The 22,655-nt window shown below is 33.3% G+C and overlaps 2 protein-coding genes across 11 annotated transcripts in view; one reads left to right on the top strand and one right to left on the bottom strand.

The window, feature by feature from the left end:
- The window catches only part of LOC128213365 (rho-associated protein kinase 1-like), a 42,370-nt gene extending 38,112 nt beyond the window's left edge, over positions 1 to 4,258 (bottom strand). For 2 of the 3 annotated variants that reach the window (XM_052919010.1, XM_052919012.1), the window contains exons 1-2: positions 4,182 to 4,258; positions 872 to 987 (exon numbers count right to left, since the gene is read on the bottom strand). In XM_052919010.1, coding sequence (XP_052774970.1) covers positions 872 to 964 — 93 coding nt within the window. In that variant the 5' untranslated portion in view covers positions 965 to 987; positions 4,182 to 4,258. Of the gene's footprint in view, positions 1 to 871; positions 988 to 4,177 lie in introns of all 3 variants that reach the window. The other variant, XM_052919011.1, reaches the window with a different exon arrangement.
- A 6,860-nt stretch (positions 4,259 to 11,118) lies between these two features.
- LOC128214102 (tyrosine-protein kinase SRK2-like) overlaps positions 11,119 to 22,655 on the top strand; it is a 38,832-nt gene continuing 27,295 nt past the window's right edge. For 4 of the 8 annotated variants that reach the window (XM_052920364.1, XM_052920360.1, XM_052920362.1 and 1 more), the window contains exon 1: positions 17,600 to 17,850. The gene's annotated coding sequence lies outside the window, so the exon portion shown is untranslated. Of the gene's footprint in view, positions 11,229 to 17,599; positions 17,851 to 22,655 lie in introns of those variants that run through there. The other 4 variants (XM_052920359.1, XM_052920361.1, XM_052920357.1 and 1 more) reach the window with 2 other exon arrangements.

The raw sequence follows: 22,655 nt of genomic DNA, 5'->3' as shown, positions 1-22,655 counted from the left end.
ATAAGAAGATGTAAGTAAAACTGTTGTTAATCACAGAAAAGATATATTATTTAGCATTCAATGCAATACTATAAAACAACAACAGGTATAATAATGTGTGTATCTGTTATAAAAAACCTCCCATAGATTATCTTGATAAAGGGTAAGGGAAATTGGAAAACCAATTAAAGGGTATGAATGATGATGCAACAGGTCCCAGAATAAAACTGATATTTCAATTATGTATTATTCTAAGAACATTGATCTTCTCCTTTTTTAAAATAATATTAAAATGACATAGTTTTCAGGTGTTATCTAACCCTGGAAAAGGCCAATGTAATATTATTATTAATACATGTTATATATTCCACTGAAAATGATAAAAAAATCCACTTCCCATCACTTTCCTGATATCAAATGTTAACAGCTTCATTAATCAGTGTGTTAAGAAATCCCAGTCAAAATGATGTAGTCATTTAGCCTAGACATGAACATAGTCATAATATTTGATTTCAATACATACTAGTCTGTTTTCTCTTCATTTCAAGAGAAATATCTAAAAGAATTATTTTGTAGTGGTAGAAGTTAAGCTGGCAGACGGAAGACAAAGAATAAAGAACCATTCTAATATGTTTAAACTTCAGCCAGAAGCAGCAAAAAAAATGAAAAACAGATATGAAAATAAAAAATTATAAAAATACATTCAGGACATTTTTAATACATAAGCTAGCCAGAACAATATTTCATTTCCAAACTACCAGTAATGCAATACAGCACTTTGTTCTTCATATTGAGCCTCCAATTACCTAAAACCAAACAGGTCCAAACTCTTGGTCAATTCAAACTAAAAAAAGGTTTTTCAACAGACTTAACAAATGTGATTGAATCTTACCAGCAGGCTGTCAACGTTCAACTCAGAGGCTGGGTTTTTGAGACGCTCTTCCACTGCCTCCAACCGCCGATGATGCGGCGGTACTCCACTCATCTTAATGTCAAGTTTTCTTCAATCTAGATATAGAAAACAAACAAGTGTTTGTTTTGAAGGCAATTCTAAAATGGACACATTATGTTACTGCTAGAAGAAATTATCATGCCAGGGATATCAGTTCTAAAAACAATAAAAAAACAACAAAAAATCTTTCACAATTTTTTCTGGACACTTCTTAATTGAGTGATGTAAAGTATCGTTTATACAAATTACTGAAAATGGATATGAACGCACCTATTTTGAAATAGTTCCAAGGCCAAAAAAATGGAGAGGAAATGTATTTTTTACAAGAAATTATGCTCAACCATTGTATAATGAATTGAAATTTTGAAGTAATTTGGGTTCTTCTTTCTCTATGCAAATGCAGATTTCTGTCGATGCTTTGGCAACTGCTTACAGTATGAAGTTGATTCAATATCATAATACAATTTTCATGTAAAAACTTCATTATATTTTCAATTATTAAAAATTGTCTTTCAAAAGATAAGAACCCATTTAAACTGAAAAATAAATAAAAATGCAACACTGTTATCATAGTTTTTATGCATTTCAGGGCAATATGTTGCAACTGTCCATAGTTAACCACATGAAAGATTTTGGTCTAAATGAAATGGAAATTCTAGACGTCACTGTGCAGAAAAGAATACGCAAAAAAAATGAAAAAGTGACTTTTTTCAATCCATGTGCAGTCGAAAGAATCCGATTTAGAGAATGTAAAAAATTGTACCAAAAATGTCAAATTAACATCTTCTGGAAACTTAAATACATTGGAGTAAAACTGTCATTAAGAGGCAGTAAATTGGAACAATTAATATCATGGGTACTTCAGATCTGCTTCTGACAATTTCTGTTTATAATCCTGATCCTTTTTTCTATAAGGGTTTCTTTGGTTTAGATGTTATGCACATCGATATACCAAAATGTTACTTGTTTTATTATGCACATTATCTCATATTAACATGATCGAGCATTACATACATGCAAATATTATATGGAATCTGACAATTAACAAATATTGACTTGACTTGATTTGCAGATTAGAATTATAGTAATCCCCTTGTCACCTTCAAGTAAGAACTATAGAAGTTCATGCAAAGAACCAAAGCAGTTATTGAGCTCTAGCATCATGGAGCCCCAGTTTAAATGGATTCTACAGGCAGTTTTACCAAGATATTGGATCACAGGGGTTCCACCAGAAATATCATAAGGAATGTCGGGAGAGGAGGGTTAGGGGCGGGTGTGTCCTATGTCCAACTTTTTTTTAAATTTTATTTAAGTTTCAAAATGGTGCAATTTCCTGTATTTTAAACAAGTTTACTGTTCTGAAGCTTTGATTAAAAGTTACCTTCTACAATCCGATTTACACAAAAATATTTGCAAAATGTTTCTTTCATTCATTTTTGATAGTTCTCAAGTCTTCCTTTGCCACCTTTGACGTCAAAGCAAAAGATGTAAAACACGGTCTCTTCATGCTGGAACACTGACCAGTCTGGAGCATGTGAATTATGAGATCAAGGCTGTTTCCAGTAAGGGTTTGGATAGAATATTCAAAATTATGGCTACAACCTCGACCTTTACCTTTTCATGTAAGGAGATTATACTTGGGTGTATTTAAACTGCAACAGCTCATAAATTTAAAGGCGGTCGGCTAAAGAATAAGGGATTGCAAATGAGTCTTTTGAAGCCGTTTCAATTGCAGCAAAAACAAATGAATTGTCCAAATTGATGATAATGTTATGATACGGCTTGTTGCTGCGGAAATTAAAGCATGTAGGCACAATTAACGCGTGATGGTAATTAGTCTAGTCCAAATAATTGTACGTTGACAGATTTTTTTTAGTATTTTTGATATGGCAAATACTTCACGTACAAATTGTTTTGTACGAAAAGTGGGTAGTTATTCTGATCGGGATTCCAGGTTTAAGCATATTGCTTCAATAAAATATCATGAAAACAAGAAATATTACCAGCTAATGTTATTTTATATTAGTTCCGTACACAAAAAATAAATATCTAACAAATAATTATGAGTTTGCCTTTTTCCTTCATTTCATTCTTTCAAAACATAACGATATATACATGAAGGGTACCTGCAAGGCTGCAGTTCACAATTTTACAACAATCCGAACATTTCAGCCATGACTAAATTGTTATGATTGTATTTACGAGGTCTATCTCGAAGCTTGTCGGAGGTGGCCGAGTTATTACGATTGGGTCTAGTTGTTCCGCTTGGCATAATTGTTGTCTGTGTCAGTCAACTTTCGTTTTATTAGAAAGGTAAATAATGTGTTTTAATGCATTAAATGTTTGTTTTGTGCAAAATAGCTTTGCACTTCCATGGTAAAATATGAATAAAAACCTTTAGTATCCATTTCAACCATAAAATTTAATACAATTTCAATATTTTTCAAACACCTCCGGTTTTTGCACAAACCCGTTTAGACATTAGGGATTATAACAAGTCTATTATTTTAGACTAGTAATTAGCCTTGCCAGCGGAAGGGTCCTGGCAGAAACCCTGGAACATGTGTCTTGTATGAACAATATTATGATTCATATAATGGCTTACAGTTTCTTATGGAAATAGAAGGTGTTACCCAATCTGCTCTGTCACATGGATAAAACAATAAGTTTGGGTCAATGATTTTTGAATATTTGATGTACAAGACTTAATCAATGCAATTTAGAGCAGCCATGTCCTTAGTCCATATAAGCAGCTGCTTCAGAATTTGACAATTTTTGTTTTGGCGACTCTACCGGGAACATAATGAATGTCCAAATGTTGAAAAAAGTTCCCTTAATGCGCATTATTGTGGCTACCATGTACTTAAACCACTGCAAGTGGTTCTAATGTTTTGTAAAACAAGAAAGTTATTTTTAGAACAAGTTCACTGGTTCAAATTGACTGCATTTTTTGACAAACCTAATTCAAAACTGCTTTTGTTTAACGTGTTTAAAATCATATTTTGAAGAAGCAATATACAGGTCTTAATGATTACAAACGACTTCTTTGATATAACGTTTGTAAACAAAACATAGGAAACTTAGCAAATGGCGGAAATTGAGCTACCTTTTCAAAAACAATATGAAATTATCCTTTATTTAATTTATGACAACCTGGTAATAAGCGTTTATTTGAAGATAGAAACATAATATAGCATTTTTTTTAGTTAATGTTTACACAGAAGTGAACACAATGATAAAATTTACCTACATATTTTGCATATTTTTGATACTCAACTCGGGTGTGACGTAAATTTAAAGGGAGTTAACTCTTCTGTCTATATTGACTTCAACCGAGGAGTTCCGATTGTATTGACTAAATAAATCGTTGTCGACACACAACAGAATCAAAGCGCTGAAGGCATGGCATGGATCGTCCCCCATGTTTGGACTGCATTGCACCTATATGTGCTGGATTAGTATATCCAATGCTGCACATTACTGTGGAAAGTCATGGTTAGTAATACTATGAGAATGGAACGCCAAATGTTCGCACATATTTGTGGACCAATGACAATCGAGGATTTACCATATTTACTGTAGCTCCATATCATGTAGAGCAGGTTTGACGGTGAAAAAAAACAACATTATTTTCAGTGGAAAGCATTTTGTCGATCTACATGATTTGGTAAAGTCGTCTATTTTCATAGATCACTCTGCCCTATGCGCGTGAAGTATCTATGATAGACAGTTAAGGGGTCCGCTGTCTAATGGCAATTGGACCTTACGTCATGTATCCGAATTGGAAATAGATGTGCAATCAGCTATCAAATCGTATTGACATCTAATCAGTGCACAATTAAAATATTTCTGTGACAAATACACATCTCGGTTATGTTTCTTCCTTTAAAGGCCTAGTTTAATGCTTCTATATGTGACGCCCCCCCCCCCCCCCCACACACACCAAAAACAAACCCACAAAAAACAAAAACAAAAAACAAAGTGTATTGATCTTAATCTAATTGCCTAATTGCAGGAGATGCACAGCAGGGGATTGTCATGCAAAACATTCCTTAAAGGTCTAGTTTTATCCTTCTATAAGTGACCCCCCCCCCCCACACACACACACACACACACTCAGAACCTTGTATTGTACACAACCTCTTTGTACTGATCTCAGTTAATCTAATTGTCTAATTGCCTTATCAGATATCCTATCTGAATATCATGTTGTGCAGTTTTGGATGTTTTATTATAGAAATGGACCCTAAATGGCTTTCAGCCAATAAACAAATAAACAGGAAGTTGGCCCCTACCGTGACATCAGTGCAATTAGCAGAATATGTACAGCAGGGGATTATCATCCCAAAAATTCCTTAAACTATGCCTTTAAACTAGGCTTTTTAAGGGACTGTACACCAGATTGGCACCAAATTATTTTTTTTCTGTAACGAATCTCTGGACAATTATTTAATAAAATGGTTTAACCTTTGATATCATAATTGTAAAAAAAAATATCAAAATGTAAAAAAATCGAGTCGGAGACCGGGTTTGAACCGGTCCCGCCAAAATTGCATACCAGTGTTGTATTCACTGTGCTTCGAATGCTTACCCTAAACGATTGGAATATTTAAGCTATATACCTAATCGGTAATATCACGTGATAACCAAATTCCAGACAATCTTTTCTATCGTTATGTTATAAATTATAACTTATAATAAGATGTCAAATATCAGTTCAGTTCTACTTTAATCATCTCTGTTTCTATGTCGGTTCAAATAGATAATAATCCAGTCTCACCATACACCATAACATAAGTTTCAAAATCCTCATACTTCACATCTATACAGAAGTACACGTGTATTCGTTTGAGTGGCTTATTAAACAAGTCCATTTGCATATAAAAACGTTGGTATAATCATTTAGCATTTTAATAAGGCACTACATTGCTTTCGTAGCTTGTTTTGCAATATGTTTTTGGAAGAAAGATATGATCCAGAACGACTAACATATATTCCAATATGTAACCTTTTACAGTCTCTAAATCCATATAACCAAATTGAAAAGTGTGATTCGACATTCTACCAGATGAGAATATTTCAATCATTTTTTTATCAATACATGTATTAACTTTTAATTTCCGTGTTAGATAGTAGTTATGATATAGATACTTTTGCAATCATTTGTTACACAGACAATGGCTGATTCATCAGCACATAAAAGTATAAATATTTTTATATATCACAATTACTGATTTAAACCAATTTCGATGCTATTTATTCCTTTAGTGTTTTAAAACTCGTGAAGGTCGTTCAGGAAAATGGAAAATAACATCGGAGAAAGAGTTTCTCCTTGACTGACCCCTATATTACCTTCAAAATAGTTAGATGACTCACCATTAACCCTAACACAAGATTTAATAGAATTATACATGTTTTTTTTTTACTTTTAGAAATTCACCGCCAATCGTATATGAAATAAATTTTGACCAAAAACGAAAATGCCAGACAGAGTCAAATGCGGCTTTAAGGTCAATAAACGCACAGAATAATGTCTTCTTTTTTACTCTTAATATTTGTATTTAAACAGTTTGAGCGAAGTCCAGCTTGAACGTCATTTACGCATACGCTCTTTTTTTGTCAGCAAAAACTTGTAGACGTTTATTTAAAACAGCGGTGAATAACTTAAAAATGCGGCCGGCCTATAATTGTCTGCGCCTAATGGGACACGTTTATTTTAAATATTGGTTGAACAATTCCATTTGCCCATGATTCAGGGACATAACCACTATCTAACACGGTTTTGAATAGTTTTACATATCTATTTTGAAACAGATTTAAAGTAGATGCTATGGGTTCGTTTAGTAGTATCGTACCCCCAGCCTTACCATTTACAATTCTTTAACAACTTTTCGTATTTCTTCCTTAGTTATTGGGGCGTTAAGAATACTATTAAAATGCTCCGGTTTCTCAAAAAGTGGGTTTTGATTTGTGTTTCTTTCAGCGTTAACAATAGTTACAGTTACAATTTTGAAATGATTGTATAGGTCTTTTAATGATGCTACAACATTATTGCCTTTACCATTTAATATTTTCCAGAATTGCTTTGGATCTTTTGGTTGAAATTTCATACGTTTTTTTAACATCATCAATTTTATAATTTTAAAATGTTGAATTAAGAGTTTTCTTAAACTCTTTACTTTCTCTTTTTAATGATTGTAAGTTCTTATGATTCTAAGTTAATTTGTAATTATATTTTTTGCTCGATGAATTTCTGTCTAGCTTTTTTACTTTTTTATGGTACCAATTATGCATTGTGTTGTTGGCGCTGTTTTTTTATTTGTATTTTTCCCTCCTCGTGTGAAAAGACAATTTTACACCGTCAAATTTTTTTGCTGATAGTTCATTTGTAATGGTATCAATATCTTCTAGCGTTACATTGTACATTGTTATCAATTGATCACATTTTAGTGTCATCAATATTTTCGATAAATAGCTCAGATTTGGTTTTATCCCTAATAACCGGGATCGCAGCCTGATTGATTGTATTCTTTATATGTTTTTTATATGAAGTGTGAAAGATATCGGGCAGTGACCGTTGGACATCAATGGACAGATATCAAATACTGCAAGTACGAAAGTCCCTTTTTGTCAACTCATGAGTAGAAGTGACTTAATACAGCAACTTGCTGCATCACTGATCACATAGCCGATAAACAACGTATTGAACCTTTTTGTTAACTAAAGCTGAACCTATACCTGTATTTGGAAAAACGGTGGGAAATTCTTAGAATAGCAAATATTAACAAACAAATAAAAAAATGGTTTGCTATTCTAGGACTGCTTCGAAGACTAAAAATATTTCAAACGTCTTCGCAATGAATACAATAGGGATAAAACCATCGAAAACAGAAATTTTCGGGCCCGGTCTTAATATAATAAAACAAAACAAGAAGGCTTATATTAAATACCGTAGACAAGGAGGAATAATTAAAAACACTCTGGCCTCGACAATTTTGGAAGTCAAAATAAAATCAACATCTCGTAAAAACAAGGATTGTGCTGATTCTCTAACTATTGCTGATATATATAGCCATTTCAAAGATATGTTTGGCCAATCCGCCAAAAATTATGACCATGCCGCAAATCAAACTATAATAAAATTAACGTTGATTTACTTGGTGCAGAAATAAATGGAACGGAAATAAAACAGGCAGTTTCATTTCAAAATAATTACAAAAGCCCTGGCATTGATCACTTAACGGAGGATTTTTTTAAGCCTCAATGAAACATGTTTGTTTTTTTAAAGTACAATCGAATCATTTTTATCCAGGAGTATCCCCAGGAAGTGGGAACAGGCATTATCACACGAATATTTAAGAAGGGTGATGTGAATGATGCAAAAAACATTATAGGGGAATAACTCTTATCAACATTTTAGCCAAAATGTATTCATAAATTCCTCTATATGGTGAACTTGGGAGAGTATCAATGTCAGCACAAAGTAAAATCAATTAACTCAAAAAGAAAGTTACTTCAAAGACAATAATCTAATCAAAAAGTATTAAGAGCAGACGATTCAAACAATAAAATAATGAAACATGGAAATGAAAACTGGGCCACTCAAGTCAAAACTATTTTAAATGATCATCATTTTTCGGATATTTGGTTAGGAAAAGATATTGATAATTACACGTTAGAGAATGTACAAAAGAGAATAGATAGATATTATCAAAGCAGGCACAAACAATTCACCAAAATTAAGAACATACGCCTTATTTATACACACTTTCAATAGAGAAATATACTTACATATTATCGATGAAAATAAATTTCGTATTGTTCTCTCAAGATTTCTATTTTCTGCTCATAAACTAGCGATTGAGACGGGCAGATATACTAATACAGATATAAATGAAACAAAAGTGTGTCTTATGCAACATGAATCAGGTATAATCTGAGTTTCACTTTCTTCTCGTATGCCCAACATATAGGGAACTAAGATTTTAGTTTTTTAACCCATACCTTCTGAATTGCAACTCAAAAAAGATACTACAATCTAGCAAGATATTTCGTTGGTAACCATCTAAGAGAGGGTGATATTTAATGATTTACAAATCACATTATTTATATTGAATAATGCACACGACAATTGTTATAATCATGCAGATTTGTTTTGTACTTCCATATACACACGCATACTCACTATAATAGGATGCTATAACATTTCAACCATCAGCTCCAGAAAGTGTGTTTGTGAACTTTTTCCACTCATTGATTTATTTGTTTATAAACATTGTATAATGTTTAATGCAATGAGCGTATCGTATCGTATCATTAGAGTTCTGTTCAATTCAATTGAAGAGGTATTCAATTGAGTTGAAGAGGTCTTTAAATAATCAGAAGAGGTCTCGGATTATTTGAAAACGTCTATAATTATTTGAAGAGCTCTTCAAATATTTGTGTTTTTGTACATTTGGCGTTCGATATATGATACACCTAGAAAAGCATACATGGGTATCACAATAACGTTGTTATAACGTTGTCACAGCATCAATATTGATGCAACGTTTTAAAACATGTTTTGGGAAAATATAATAAAGCCATACAATTCGACGATCGCTATACTTTTCGTGTGTTTTTTTAATGATTGATAACCTAAAATAATCTTTAAAACTCCATCTGAAATTCATTTCATAACGTTGTCGAAACGTCGTTGCGATGTGATTCTTTTACACACCTATAGCAACGTTGCCCTAACATACGTTTTGTTTTAGCTGGGGTAGTATCCTTCATGACTGCCCACACCAGTAACATTCAAGGCGCAACCTACGAAACACTAGCAAAGAAACTACAATCAAAGTCTATATCTCTATTGCACCTATGTCATAACACAATGCCAGATTCCTCCCATATTTAACATCTACATACCTGCCTGTCTGCCTGCCTACCTGACCTATCTATATACGGTACATGCCTTGCTGCCTTACATATCTATCTACGATACCTGCCTACCTATGGGATACATATCTAACTTATCTAACATACCTGTCTGCCTACCTAACTGCCTACGGCGCTTGCTACCCTACCCTACCCTACCCTACCCTACCCTACCCTACCCTACCCTACCCTACCCCACCCCACCCCACCCCACCCCACCCTACCCTACCCTACCCTACGGTACCCACCTACGGTATTTGCCTTACCTACCTATCTACGATACCTGCATTACCTGCCTGCCTATGGGACATGCCTGCCTGCCTACTTACGGTAACTGCCTACCTCTGACACCTGCCTGTCTGTCTCTCTGTCTGTCATCACGACTCTATGGCGAATTTTTTTCGGCCCTTGAGCTTTTCTTTGATTTATGTCGTTTATAGCTTTGGCTATAATCAAGGTTGGCAACGATTTTTATTAATTTTTGTTGATTTCTGTGTTTAGTGCCGTATTTCATTATTTCTATGTGTGAATACCGAGATAAAGTCGTTGTTAAAGTTTAGTGGATATACCTACATGTACGTGTATTTTCCGTTTGCAAGTTTACAGTTCACCTTCATTTATTATCTTCCTGGATCTGTGTTGCATTATTATGTTATTTGATTTTTTAATTCCTCTGTTGTATTTCTGCTTATTTTTTCTCTTACTTTTCGACACTACATTTTTGTTAAAATGAACATCTTTTCTAGTGCACCGATTCAGAGGCAGTACGCAATCAATGTTGGCTCTCCCGAAATTACAACCGCTTAGATATTGAAATCGACCATTGATGACAGCTGATTGTAATTTCATTGAACTTGAGCTCTCAGACTGTTCAAATTGTTCTTTTTTTCATTACTGAATTCCAATATCATATAAAAAGTTTCGATAAAGCAAAGAAAGGCCTTCATATGTCGAAGGTTCACTCAGATATAATTATGTAGACGTACATTTCAAAATGCTTCAAGAACGCGCCTGACAATGTAAGAAAACTTGTTTAATACATTCGATACTGACTGGCCACTCATGTTATTTAATTTCTACATTACATATATATATATATATATATATATATATATATATATATATATATATATATATATATATATATATATATATATACAAACTACTCAAAATCTCATTATTCAAATTTTCGCGCTATTTTATACAGATTAAATTTCATTCAAGTTGCTTCCCTTTGATAAACTGACTTTTAATTGCTTGGACCCGGCCTTATTTTACTTCTTCTGTCAGTGCAGGAAACCAATCGTTGTGACAAGTAAATTTTACTTCCTTGAAAAAGTTGAAAAGTTAGGAAAAGAAAGAGGAAGTTTTAATAAAGGTAATTATTACTATTAACTGCATATTTATCAATTGTAGAAACACTTGTTTTAATCAAATACATTTTTTATTTATGTTTACTAAATATGTGTGTCTTCGATATTTTTTCTGCACTTCAATGTTCATACTGTTGAAAAACGGAATTTGTCTCACTGTTTGATATGAAATTCTGTTTTGAATGTCGCTTTTGGATCAAAAAGTAACGAAAAAGCAGTCCAAAATGATTTTTAAACATCAGTTCTGGCCAAACAATCTGACATAATTATTTCTGTTGTTTTGATATTCAGTACCCACCGCAATATTAAGTAAAAATAAGTTCCCCTAACACACATAATTCACCAGTCAATTGTAACCACGGCCCCCCAGGTCCGGGGATAGCCTGGGAAATGGGCCATGTTTTTACCTTTCAGGTGGCCCCGCAGTGCCGATGAATGCGGTTGTTTTATCTTTGTCCAAAATGGCCTTACTTAGAGTCCCTGGGGTGCGGGGGCATTTGGCAGGGATTTTACAAAAGTTTGTCCCCCCAGATCTTAACCGGGCTTGGCTGGACCAAAAGTCAAAGTCCCCGCTATTCTCCAGACCTGGTGGGGGGGGGGGGGGGCGTGGTTACAATTAACTGGTGCATTATGTGCATTAGGGAAACTTTTTTAACATTTGGACATCAGTATGTTCTCCTTATCATAGCGTAGAGTCGCCCAAAAAAAAAACATCAAAGGCTCTGACGCAGCTGTTTATATGAACTTAACCCCCATCTCATATGAGCAGCAGCACATGATTTTTGGCCATACATTTACATTGGGTTCTTCAGTTAAATGACAGGAAGCAAAATTGAAAAATTCTTGATGTTATCTCTAAAGTTGCAAAAAATACACGTTTACAAGCAAGACTATTCATTGGGCATTTTGCGTTCTAAAATTGATGTAAGTAAGCTTGTCAGTTTAGGTTTATCCTAACATGGACCTTTATGGAACATAAGTAAATAGATGTTTGATGAATCATCTTATTATTATTCATCGATTGAGCCGTTTTATAAAGACACTTTGAGTGCAGTTAAAAAAACTAAGTATGATAACTGTGGTTGTTAATGTTATGGAAATGTGAGTTAAGTAAATCATCAAGAAATGATACGCCAATGACAGTCCTCTTAAAGAAAGAAGTGTTTGATATAAATAAAAACACGTTAATTCCTTAACTTAGTCATTTTCTATAAATGATTATTTCCTTTACAGTGATTATGTCAGGAGGCCTAAAATCAGGCTATGCCGCATTTATTGTGTTTGCCTTTTAAAAGATTGAATACAAATATGGCCGTTTTGCTATTTCACTCTATCCTTAACAAAGTGTAAAGATAAAGACTTTCAGGTATGTGAGGGTTACATAGCACACAATCATCTCCCCACCCATGAGGAGGGAAAAAGCACACAATCATCCCCCCCCCCTCCATGAGGAGGGAAAATACAAAACCAACAATGTTCAATTTGTACTACCGGTAGTTTATTTTGAACTTGATCAAATTTAATCTAAAAGTTTTTAATATTTTATCATCAGTTGGTAAATAATCATCATTCTGTTAATTGATTTTGTTGTCCAATTAATGGCAAAATTCAAAATAGTTTGAAAAATACCAAGAGCTCTATTAATCAGATTAAAAATCGTAAGAAATTATTTTTGATCCTGAAGTTGTAATACAGTCCTGAAATAAGTATTGTGAGGTCCTGCAAGTGGTGACTGGAACACAGACTTAACAGCTTGGATCTTATATCAATTAATTTTAGAAGTTATTTGTCAGACTTAACTTTTTCATTCAGGCTGACAAAATTTCAGATGATGTCAGACCTAATGACTGACTCTTTTCCAGGACTTGTTAGATTCCTATAAATCATTGTATTTAAGGGAAGTAAATCTTGTTCTGTTTCTGTTGCTTAACTACAAAAGTTATCAGACCAAATACACGGCCTCTAAACGCCAGCTCCACCACTTTACGGTGGTGCAAAGAAAAAGAGCTGTCGACACTTCCGTGGTGGAGCTGTGCTCTATGTTTACATGAACAAACGTGAGTATGATTTATATTTTATTTGATAATTTCATTTAACGGACACATTTTGAAAATCAGAGAATGTGGTACCGTGTAAGAACACTTTTACTGTAGGCTGGTTACTATTTCGTTTCAATATTGTGCAAACTGTGGTGTCAGGAGCTTTTCTCCCGAATCGGACTGTGCATATTTTGAGATCTGATTGCATAGCAAGTACATTTCGGTGCTTACACACCCCGTATGAACATTCTCACGCATGCAAACATAACTGTTATGTATAGTACCTATGCCGGAACACAACAAAATTGATAAGCACTTCTTAAAAAGGAAAAATGCACATATTGGTAAAAGTGGTGGCGCTGTTGCCCTATTGGTGGCGCTATCGAGTATGTTTTGCGCTTGAAGTAATATAAAAAGGTAACGCTTTTGGAATGAATACAACAGTTGCTATGTTTATCATTCATTGGACATTATGCTGGTTATGCATACTTGGTGTGGAAACAAAACTCTACGAGAACTACCTTAACCTTACTGAAAACTATTTCGAAAACAAACGGGTAGGTGCTGTTCATTTTACCATATAACTATGACTATAACTTGACTAATTCTATCATCATAGTTGTGTAATCATGAATTTTGGGAATAGTTTTCATTAAAGGAATTTCTTTCTATGAAATCATTGAAATCCTGAAATATAAGAATTTGGAACTTCTGGATGAGTTCAAAGAATTTCCGCAAGGGTGAATGAAACAAGTTATCAAACACTTTAAATGCCCAGAATAGAGCAGTGTTTTTTCATGTTTCTTTTCTCAACTGTTGAAATCGATAATAGCATGGATAAGGCTTTTCTGTATGTATACAATTTATTTAAAAATAAACACAGATCAAATTTCAGCCTGCAACATACAGCACAATGGAAACTATCAAATATTATATTTTGTAAACAATGAAGCGCTTCTTTCAATATGAAGGATTTTATTGATTTAAACAAATACTAAAATTTTGTTTCCAAATTGTCAAAATTTGCAATCATATTTACATTATATAAAAGTAGACATCTATTGTAAATAGCATTAATTAATAAGTTGAAATTATCTTGGGAAGATATTTGTACTATAATATAATTATACTCACTACTTCACACAGGAAATATTCATTCAAGTTAGCGTAACTAAGGAGTGACAGTTAATTGAAATAATTTAATTAATGATTGCAATGTTATGCAGGGTCAGCCAGTTTGTGACCCTGGGGTATGATCCTATGTACATGTACATATGTAAACAGTTTCATCAGAGCATGTGTACTTTTATGACATTTTTATGTGTATTTTTTCAGGGAGTTGGAATCTTTGCCATCTAGTTCCATAATGATATACCCTTAATTTTCTATTAAATGCTTCCTTTTTAATCCAATTCCTGATTTATTTATTTTACAGCATGCAAGTTTCATGGTTTGATAAAACAATCCATCTCTGTATACCAGACAATCATAAATAAACCTATGTATTAGTATATACCGTAAATGTCCTATTAAACATGCTGGATGTGTATCTTTTTGATAAAAGAATCCATCTCTGAAAACCTGACAATCATAAATAAACCTGTGTTTTATTATATACCGCAAATGTCCTATTAAACATGCTGGATGTGTATATTTTTGATAGAACATTATCCACCTCTGAAGTCATGCAAGTTGTGAAAAATACCTACTACCCAATGATTGTTGAATCTGTCCAGAACAACTGACTTTTGAGAACAATTGAGTTTGACATCTTCTTCTTTTTTAAATTTAAAACCAACTCAAGTTTATCTGTTATCTACTAAGATCGAGCCCACACAAAACAGATACATGTACAACTATGAATAGCTAGTATGATCTTTTTTTGCCTGAAAATGCATCACATGACCTATTGATTATCATGTGAAATATATCATTTGCACCTAACATTTACGATAGGGTATGGGATTACTGTATAAGAATGACATCAGCATCCTGAAAAGGTGCTATATAATTGTGCCAATGAAAAGCATTTCATTGAACAAATTGCATTTTTAGCTCGACTATCCGAAAAATAGGTGGGCTATACTACTCGCCCCAGTGTCGGCGTCCGGTTAAAGTTTTAGGGCAAGTTGGGATTTTCACTTATAAGTCCAAAACCTTTGATTCAATTGACCTAATACTTCACGCAGTTGTTCAGGGCCATCACATGATGAGGTTAGATTATTCCATATTATTCTTTACACAGATTATGGCCCCTGATTGACTATGAAACTTAGGTTAAAGTTTTAGGGCAGGTTGGGATATTTATAAATAACTTCTATACCCTTTGTTCAATTGACTGAATACTTCACACAGTTGTTCAGGATCATCACACAATGAGGTTACATAACTCCATATTATCCTTAATACAAGTTATGGCCCCTGATTGACTTAGCTTAAAGTTTTAGGGAAGGTTAAAGTTTTAGGGCAAGTTGGGATTTACACTTAAATTTCAAAAACCATTCATTCAATTGACATAATACTTCACACAGTTGTTCAGAGCCATCACATAATGAGGTTAGATAACTCCATATTATCTTTTATACAAATTATGTTCCCTGATTGATTATGGAACTTAGGTTAAAGTTTTAGGGCAGGTTGGGATATTTATTAATAACTTCTATACCCTTCATTCAATTGACTTAATACTTCACACAATTGTTCAGGACCATCACCCAATGAGGTTACATAACTCCATATCCACTCATGTTACAAGTTATGGCCCCTGATTGACTTAGGTTAAAGTTTTAGGCAAGTGAAAGTTAAAGGCAAGTTGGGATTTTAATAAAAATACTTCTATACCTTTTATTCAATGCACTTAATAAAATTCAAAATTATTAACGACCATCTTACAACAAGAAACATAACTCCATTTTAACCCTAAATACAAATTATGTCCTTTGTTTTTTTTTTATTGTTTTTTTTAATTTCTTTTGACAGGCACATTTTTACATTCTTAACCAGTTTTTTACCAAGGGAAAACAAGAAGGGCTATACAATATGGCCCTTGAATTTTTTTTATTTTTTTTTTCATTTTATTTAAATTTCTTTTGAAAGGCGTATTTGTATATTCTTTACCACATTTTCATAATGGGAAATCAAGTTTTGAATGACTTGCGTCATTTTTCGGGTGGTGGGAGGGCAGCATCAGTCACCTTATGTATTGAATAATTTTAGTTAGGTTTGACATAAATAGACCAAACTTGGTTATATTACATTGTTATTGTATTCACTTCTAAGTCAAAGCGGCGAAGTCGAGCGCGCTGTCTTACGACAGCTCTTGTTTCTGGAAGTTAAGAGTGAAGGTTTTTAGCTTAACTATTACCACTTATGTTAAAGTTTGCGTACCACCTCAAATATTTTCAAAGGCCATTGACATTGTTCGCCATCATGCCCCCAAACTGTACACAGGAGGAGGTAACTTTATCAAGCATTTTGACCAAATTATGCCCCTTTTTCTACTTAGAATTTAGGTTAAAGTTTGCGTACCACCTCAAATATTTTCAAAGGCCATTGACATCTGGCTTTGAAACTTCGCACGCTTGTTCACCATCATGCCCCCAACCTGTACACAGAAGGAAGTCACTATATCAAGCATTTGACAGAATTATGCCCCTTTTTCTACTTAGAATTTACGTTAAAGCTTGTGTATCACCTCAAATATTTTCAAAGTCTATTGACATCTGGCTTTGAAACTTTGCACACTTGTTAACCATCATGTCCCCAACCTATACACTGGAGGAGGTAACTCTATCAAGCATTTTGACAGAATTATGCCCCTTTTTCGACTTAGAATTTACGTTAAAGTTTGCGTACCACCTCAAATATTTTCCAAAATTTTATTTTATGTATACTTGTACATGTTTTTCTAATAATACAACATGCCTTAATTTCTATTATCTTATTATAATGTTCTTACTGTTGACCATTCAACAAGCACTTTTTTTTTTACACTCTTTTCTATTTACAAGTTCCTGTTATTAACTACACTTTAACAATATCCTCCAGAATGGATATTATTTTATATTGTCAATCACTGAGAATAGTCGAGCGCGCTGTCTACTGACAGGTCTTGTTTATATTTAAAAAGTACAATCAGAAAGAAATAGTAAGTACTGTCTTTGTATAATTTTGATATATTATCATTAAAAAAGATTGATCTTGTAACTGTACACCATAATGATATATCTACAAATATATACAAAGGAGTACTATTATTTGCCATACTTATAACTTCACTTAACGGGTTTAAATTGCGATGGGCATTTCCCAACTTCCTGGTTTAAGCGTTATTTTTCATTGCTGTGCTTGTATTTGGAGCGGCTGGAGTGTTTTAAATGCAAATTTAATCTTTAGGGGGAGTTGTATGTTAGCAAGTTTGTTTAAAGATAACAATAATTTGAAAAAAGCAGAAGAGTGAATATATAAAACTGTTAAGCTATTTGATTTCGATATTTTGGTTGATTTCGATTAAAAATATTGTGTCTTCAAGGAATATTCTATAATAGTTAAATGAAAACGTCATAATTTTGGATTACATCAGTTAATGGTGAGATTTTATCATTTATTTTATACCATGTGCGATATGTGTATTATGCTAAGACACAGAATGTACAAGTGTATTAAAATATGTTTAATATAATATATTACACTGTGTGAGCACCAAGAGCTGTATTACATGAGTAAATTGTGATATTTATTGCGTTCTTATACCGAACAATTTCTTTTCTCTTATATGTCTTTCTCTTCCTCTTATATACAAAGAATATAAAATGGATTATTTTGATTTTTTCCCCCAGTAAAATCAGTAAACTGGATGTGAATGTAACATAGTTTTTCAAATATTATTGTTAATATTTTGTTAAATATAAACAATTTTGTATTCACAAACAAATATAATAGTCTTTGATGTTTTAATTTCTTTTATGTAAAAAATGTTCCAAATTATTTCTTGGCATAGTAAATTTCTAAAAATAACTAAACTGCTTTATGCTTGAATTGGTATGGAAAGGTTTGAAAAAGAATTGTATTGAACCGGAAAACTAAATACTTTGACCTTTATAGAGCAAGCACATATGAAGAGTGATTGTTAGTGGTTGAATAACACTTGAGTTTTAGGACGTCACTCAGTACTGATTGTATGACTAAATGCTGGGAGGACTTGGGACTCATCTTAAAGGCAAGATTTGATTAGTATTAAGTGTTTGGAATATTAAAATAGTAATGAAAAAAATGATGGTTTCCATATAGTTAACAGATGTGAGTGTGATTAGATTGTAGCATCTAGGGGCTGGTTCATCACAAATCTAGGATTGATATTGTTCCGAGGAGATATTTTGTTCCTAGGAGATATTTATTTTAAACAGTTTAACTGCACAAAACTGCTTGTTAAGAATAATTCGTGATGGCCTGCAGAAGTCCCAACCTTGCTCTATAACCTGTATGAGCACTCTTACCGCATTTGTATGGGCTATAAAAACAGTTCATATATGTGTATATATCTCAACATACATAACAATATAAAGTGAATCATTTCCTGGTCAACATCACATAGCTTAATTACATCTTAAATTTATACATGCTATACTGACCATCCTAGAGGTCAATGAAACCACTACCAATATAGCATTTCAACAAACATTTTTGTCCCACTATATAAATAAGTTTTTGTGTAAGTTAACCTATTAATTAGCAAATTACTGGCTTGTTTATTGAAAATACTAGTTGTCAATGAAATTTTTGCTGGTAATTGTAACCAGGCCTTGGGTCATAAACAGTTCATAGTAAAAAAATGCACTAGCCTGTCAAATACCATGAATGATTATTGCTTTCATACCATGTGCTGGTCATTTATGACTCGTTTCATACAGGCTTTCTTCTGTTTACTATTTCTTAAATGATCAATCACATTTTATCTTGTTCAACATATTGATTGTGTGACGATAAGGATATTTATATGTACCAAATTTTTACTTCCTCCTCTGGATTAAGTGTTTCATTATAGAACTACTGTTTTGTGGTTATTTTATTTATCAAGGATTACTTTAATATTCAACATTTTAGTTTGAAAAATAGGTAAATATTTATTCTGCTTCATTTTCATCACTATGCAGTGTAATATTTCATTTCTCCACCAATGGAAACGCTGGACAGTTTATGATTAAATCATTTAGTAAGGTTCAGATGAAAAAGACCGCTCGAGTTCCAGTATTATAAGTTACTTGGTTGGTAGGTGACCCGATATGGGATATACAGGACACAGGAAACCTTATCTATATAGTTCCTGCGCCCCATTTTTCTCGATTCGGGTCATCTACTAACCCTGTCTTGAATATATTATGTTGAAAACCTGTTTACATGTTTTAATGTTTCATTTATTCATCAGAATCAGAAAATAGACGCCATTGGTACAATATAAATTTGGTGACCAAATATGGAAAAATATGGGGTCACCAAGTGAGCAGTCCTGGACCAATGGCGTTGCGTCATTTATGTTGGAAACAGGATATACAGTCATTCCTCAGTAATTCATTTCTGCTGTATTAAAAAAATACGTTAATGGCTATTTAATGGTTTACCTAAGAGCAATAATAATCAATAGCTTCATTTGAATTGTTTATTTTATTTATAAGTAGGGATGCAAACGAATGGCAAAATTGATATTCGAATATTCGGTAATTCTTTCGATCAAATATTCGAATATTCGATTACCGAAATACATATATTAGAAGATGTAGTAAACTAATATTATTATTCGCTAATGTAATAGACGGAGCATTTTTATTCTACTTTTTTTGTTGCAAGTACGCACAGCGGACCCTGGTTGTCCCCAAATGAGCCTTTGAAATTCTCCATTTTCAGGAAGAAAAAAGCAATACATTATAAACAAACAAATACACAAGAAAACAGAATAATTTCAATTCCGCTGCCTTTATATTTGTTAACAATGTGAAAATAGATTGATTGCTAGTCAAATAGCATTTTGCGCCAATGGAGGGTATTTCCGTCAGATGAGCAGCCTCCTCGTTCTGAGATTGACCTCTAAATTGACTAAATACAACTATGGAAACCCAAACCAACTCTGGGACCAGTAAAATAATAAAACGAAAATATATGTGGATTTGACTCATCTAATGTACAACAATAGAGGAAATATATCCTAAAATGCTATACTATACATTTACATTTCAAAGCACGAACATTGTATCGGACCATGGAAAACAGTTTAAAGCACATATATGTAACAGCATTATTGTAGCGTGGACATGGCATTAAATATCATCACGGCGATTTGAGCTGTGTTGCACAGCTTAATTTGCAGCCAAGACAATGCATTGGTTTCAAAGTTGATTCATAGCCAATTATTCTTAAAGTAGGGGGACCTTTTATAGTAACCAACGAAATGTCCCTAAATGACATGTGACGCGTGTATATAGTTTGTCATCACAATCACACCTCTGGCATTAGGGGTCAATCGTTCTAAAAACAAGACAAACAAACTTTATAAACAACAACAGTGTTGTAGACAAAATGTTTTTTTATTCTTTTATTGAAAATTGAACTCTTTTTTCGAATATTCGAATACCGATTTCGACATTCAAATACCAAACGTTTGATCGATTATTCGTTTGCATCCCTATTAATAAGCAGTAGTTTTGATAGGGCTTAAAAAAGGTTATTGCCTGACAATCTTTTAAAATTTATTTCATCATCGAATTGTGTAATAATTGCTGAGTAGTGTCGGGGGAGGGGGGGGGGGAGGCATGCAGGCTGTTTAAGAGCTTGTTTTGTGATATGCTAGTTATGACTTCATCTTTGTTTATGCAATAGAGGAGACTCTACCAGTTAGGGAAGAAGGAAGAGAAATGTAATGTTTTATCATTTAAACATAACTAACCAACTCTGAGATAACCAAATTTCTATGTAATATCCTCAATTAGAATGTTTACATAAAGTCATAATATGAAATTTACTTAAATGAATAGTTTCAATCTCTTATCTTTATTTGGCTGCCTAAAATTTGTTCCTTGTTTGTTTGTGAAGAGTTGCATGTTAACCATAACAGTATATAATTATGTCAGGTGCCTATACAATTGTATGTTTTTTGGCTTGCATAAAGGGAAAGGTGTTTTCATTTCTTTTCCCTTGTAAGTTCTTATGTGATGATGCATAGTTATGGTAAAATTATTCAAGACATTGACGCAGCAAGCAGTTAACAATATCCTCTATCACTACCTACAATGCTTGAGTACGGCTTAATTGCTATTTTGAAGTTGTTTTATTATTTTCTGATTGCGATGGTAATGTGTACGTAGTATGTGCATCCGTGCAGTCATGTCGTGCGTCCGTGCGGTCGTGCGTTCATGCGTCTGTAAACAATTGCTTGTGAACACGATACAGTCTTCAGTTTTGATTGTATCTCGATGAAACTTGTACAGTATCTAGATATCCATTAGAGCTCGGTTCCTTTCGAAAACCAGCCAGATCCGCCCATGCATGCCTAGATTATGGCCCTTGATAGTATAAAAAAATGCTATTGTGTATACAATTGGTTGTGAACACGATACAGTCTTCAGTTTTGATTGAATCTTGATGAAACTTGTACAGTATCTAGATATCCATTAGAGCTCGGTTCCTATTAAATACCAGCAAGATCCGCCCATGAATGCCTAGATTATGGGCCATGAAAGTTTTAAAGAAATGCTTTCTATTTTTAGCCAGGTCTGCATGAGCGAATTCTATTTTTAGCCAAGTTTACATGTACATGTAAATTCAAGTCTAGAGTTAAGGGAGACAATTTGCAAGTCTAGGATTTTGAGAGACAATTTGCTTTTTGCTTCTGCAGTTGATTTTGTGAATTACTCTGCCTTGTTCTTGTTGAAAGCCCAAAGGCCATTTTTTAGCTTGAAGCTCTGTAGTTTGCGCATTCATCTTAACAAAATTGGTTGTGAATGTTTAAGTTATGCACCTGGTGTCATTACTGGCCACACCCAGGGTTCACAGGTTTGGTAAACATAAATCTGAAAATCTTTTTGTGTGTTCGTGCATCCATCTCAGCACAATTGATTGTGAATGTTTGTTTAAATTGATCAATGTTGTCCTAGGATGCCCTTGACTTTGACCTTTTGACCAACTTTTTTTAACTTTTAAAACTACAGAAATTTTAACTTTGAGTACAATTTTAAAATCATTTTTTTTTTGTCAGATGACTTTTACTTGGCACATATTAAAATAGTTCATGCAACTAATCTGCTTACAATACTTTCTGGGCTCAGATGTTGAACGTGCTACGTTTTCAGGTAACCCAAACACAAAACATAAACTATATGTCTGTTGCCTTTTACCCATACATAC

Source organism: Mya arenaria, chromosome 13 (assembly GCF_026914265.1).
Source record: "Mya arenaria isolate MELC-2E11 chromosome 13, ASM2691426v1".
NCBI classification, from domain to species: domain Eukaryota; kingdom Metazoa; phylum Mollusca; class Bivalvia; order Myida; family Myidae; genus Mya; species Mya arenaria.
This window is presented reverse-complemented; position numbering and strand designations above follow the sequence as displayed.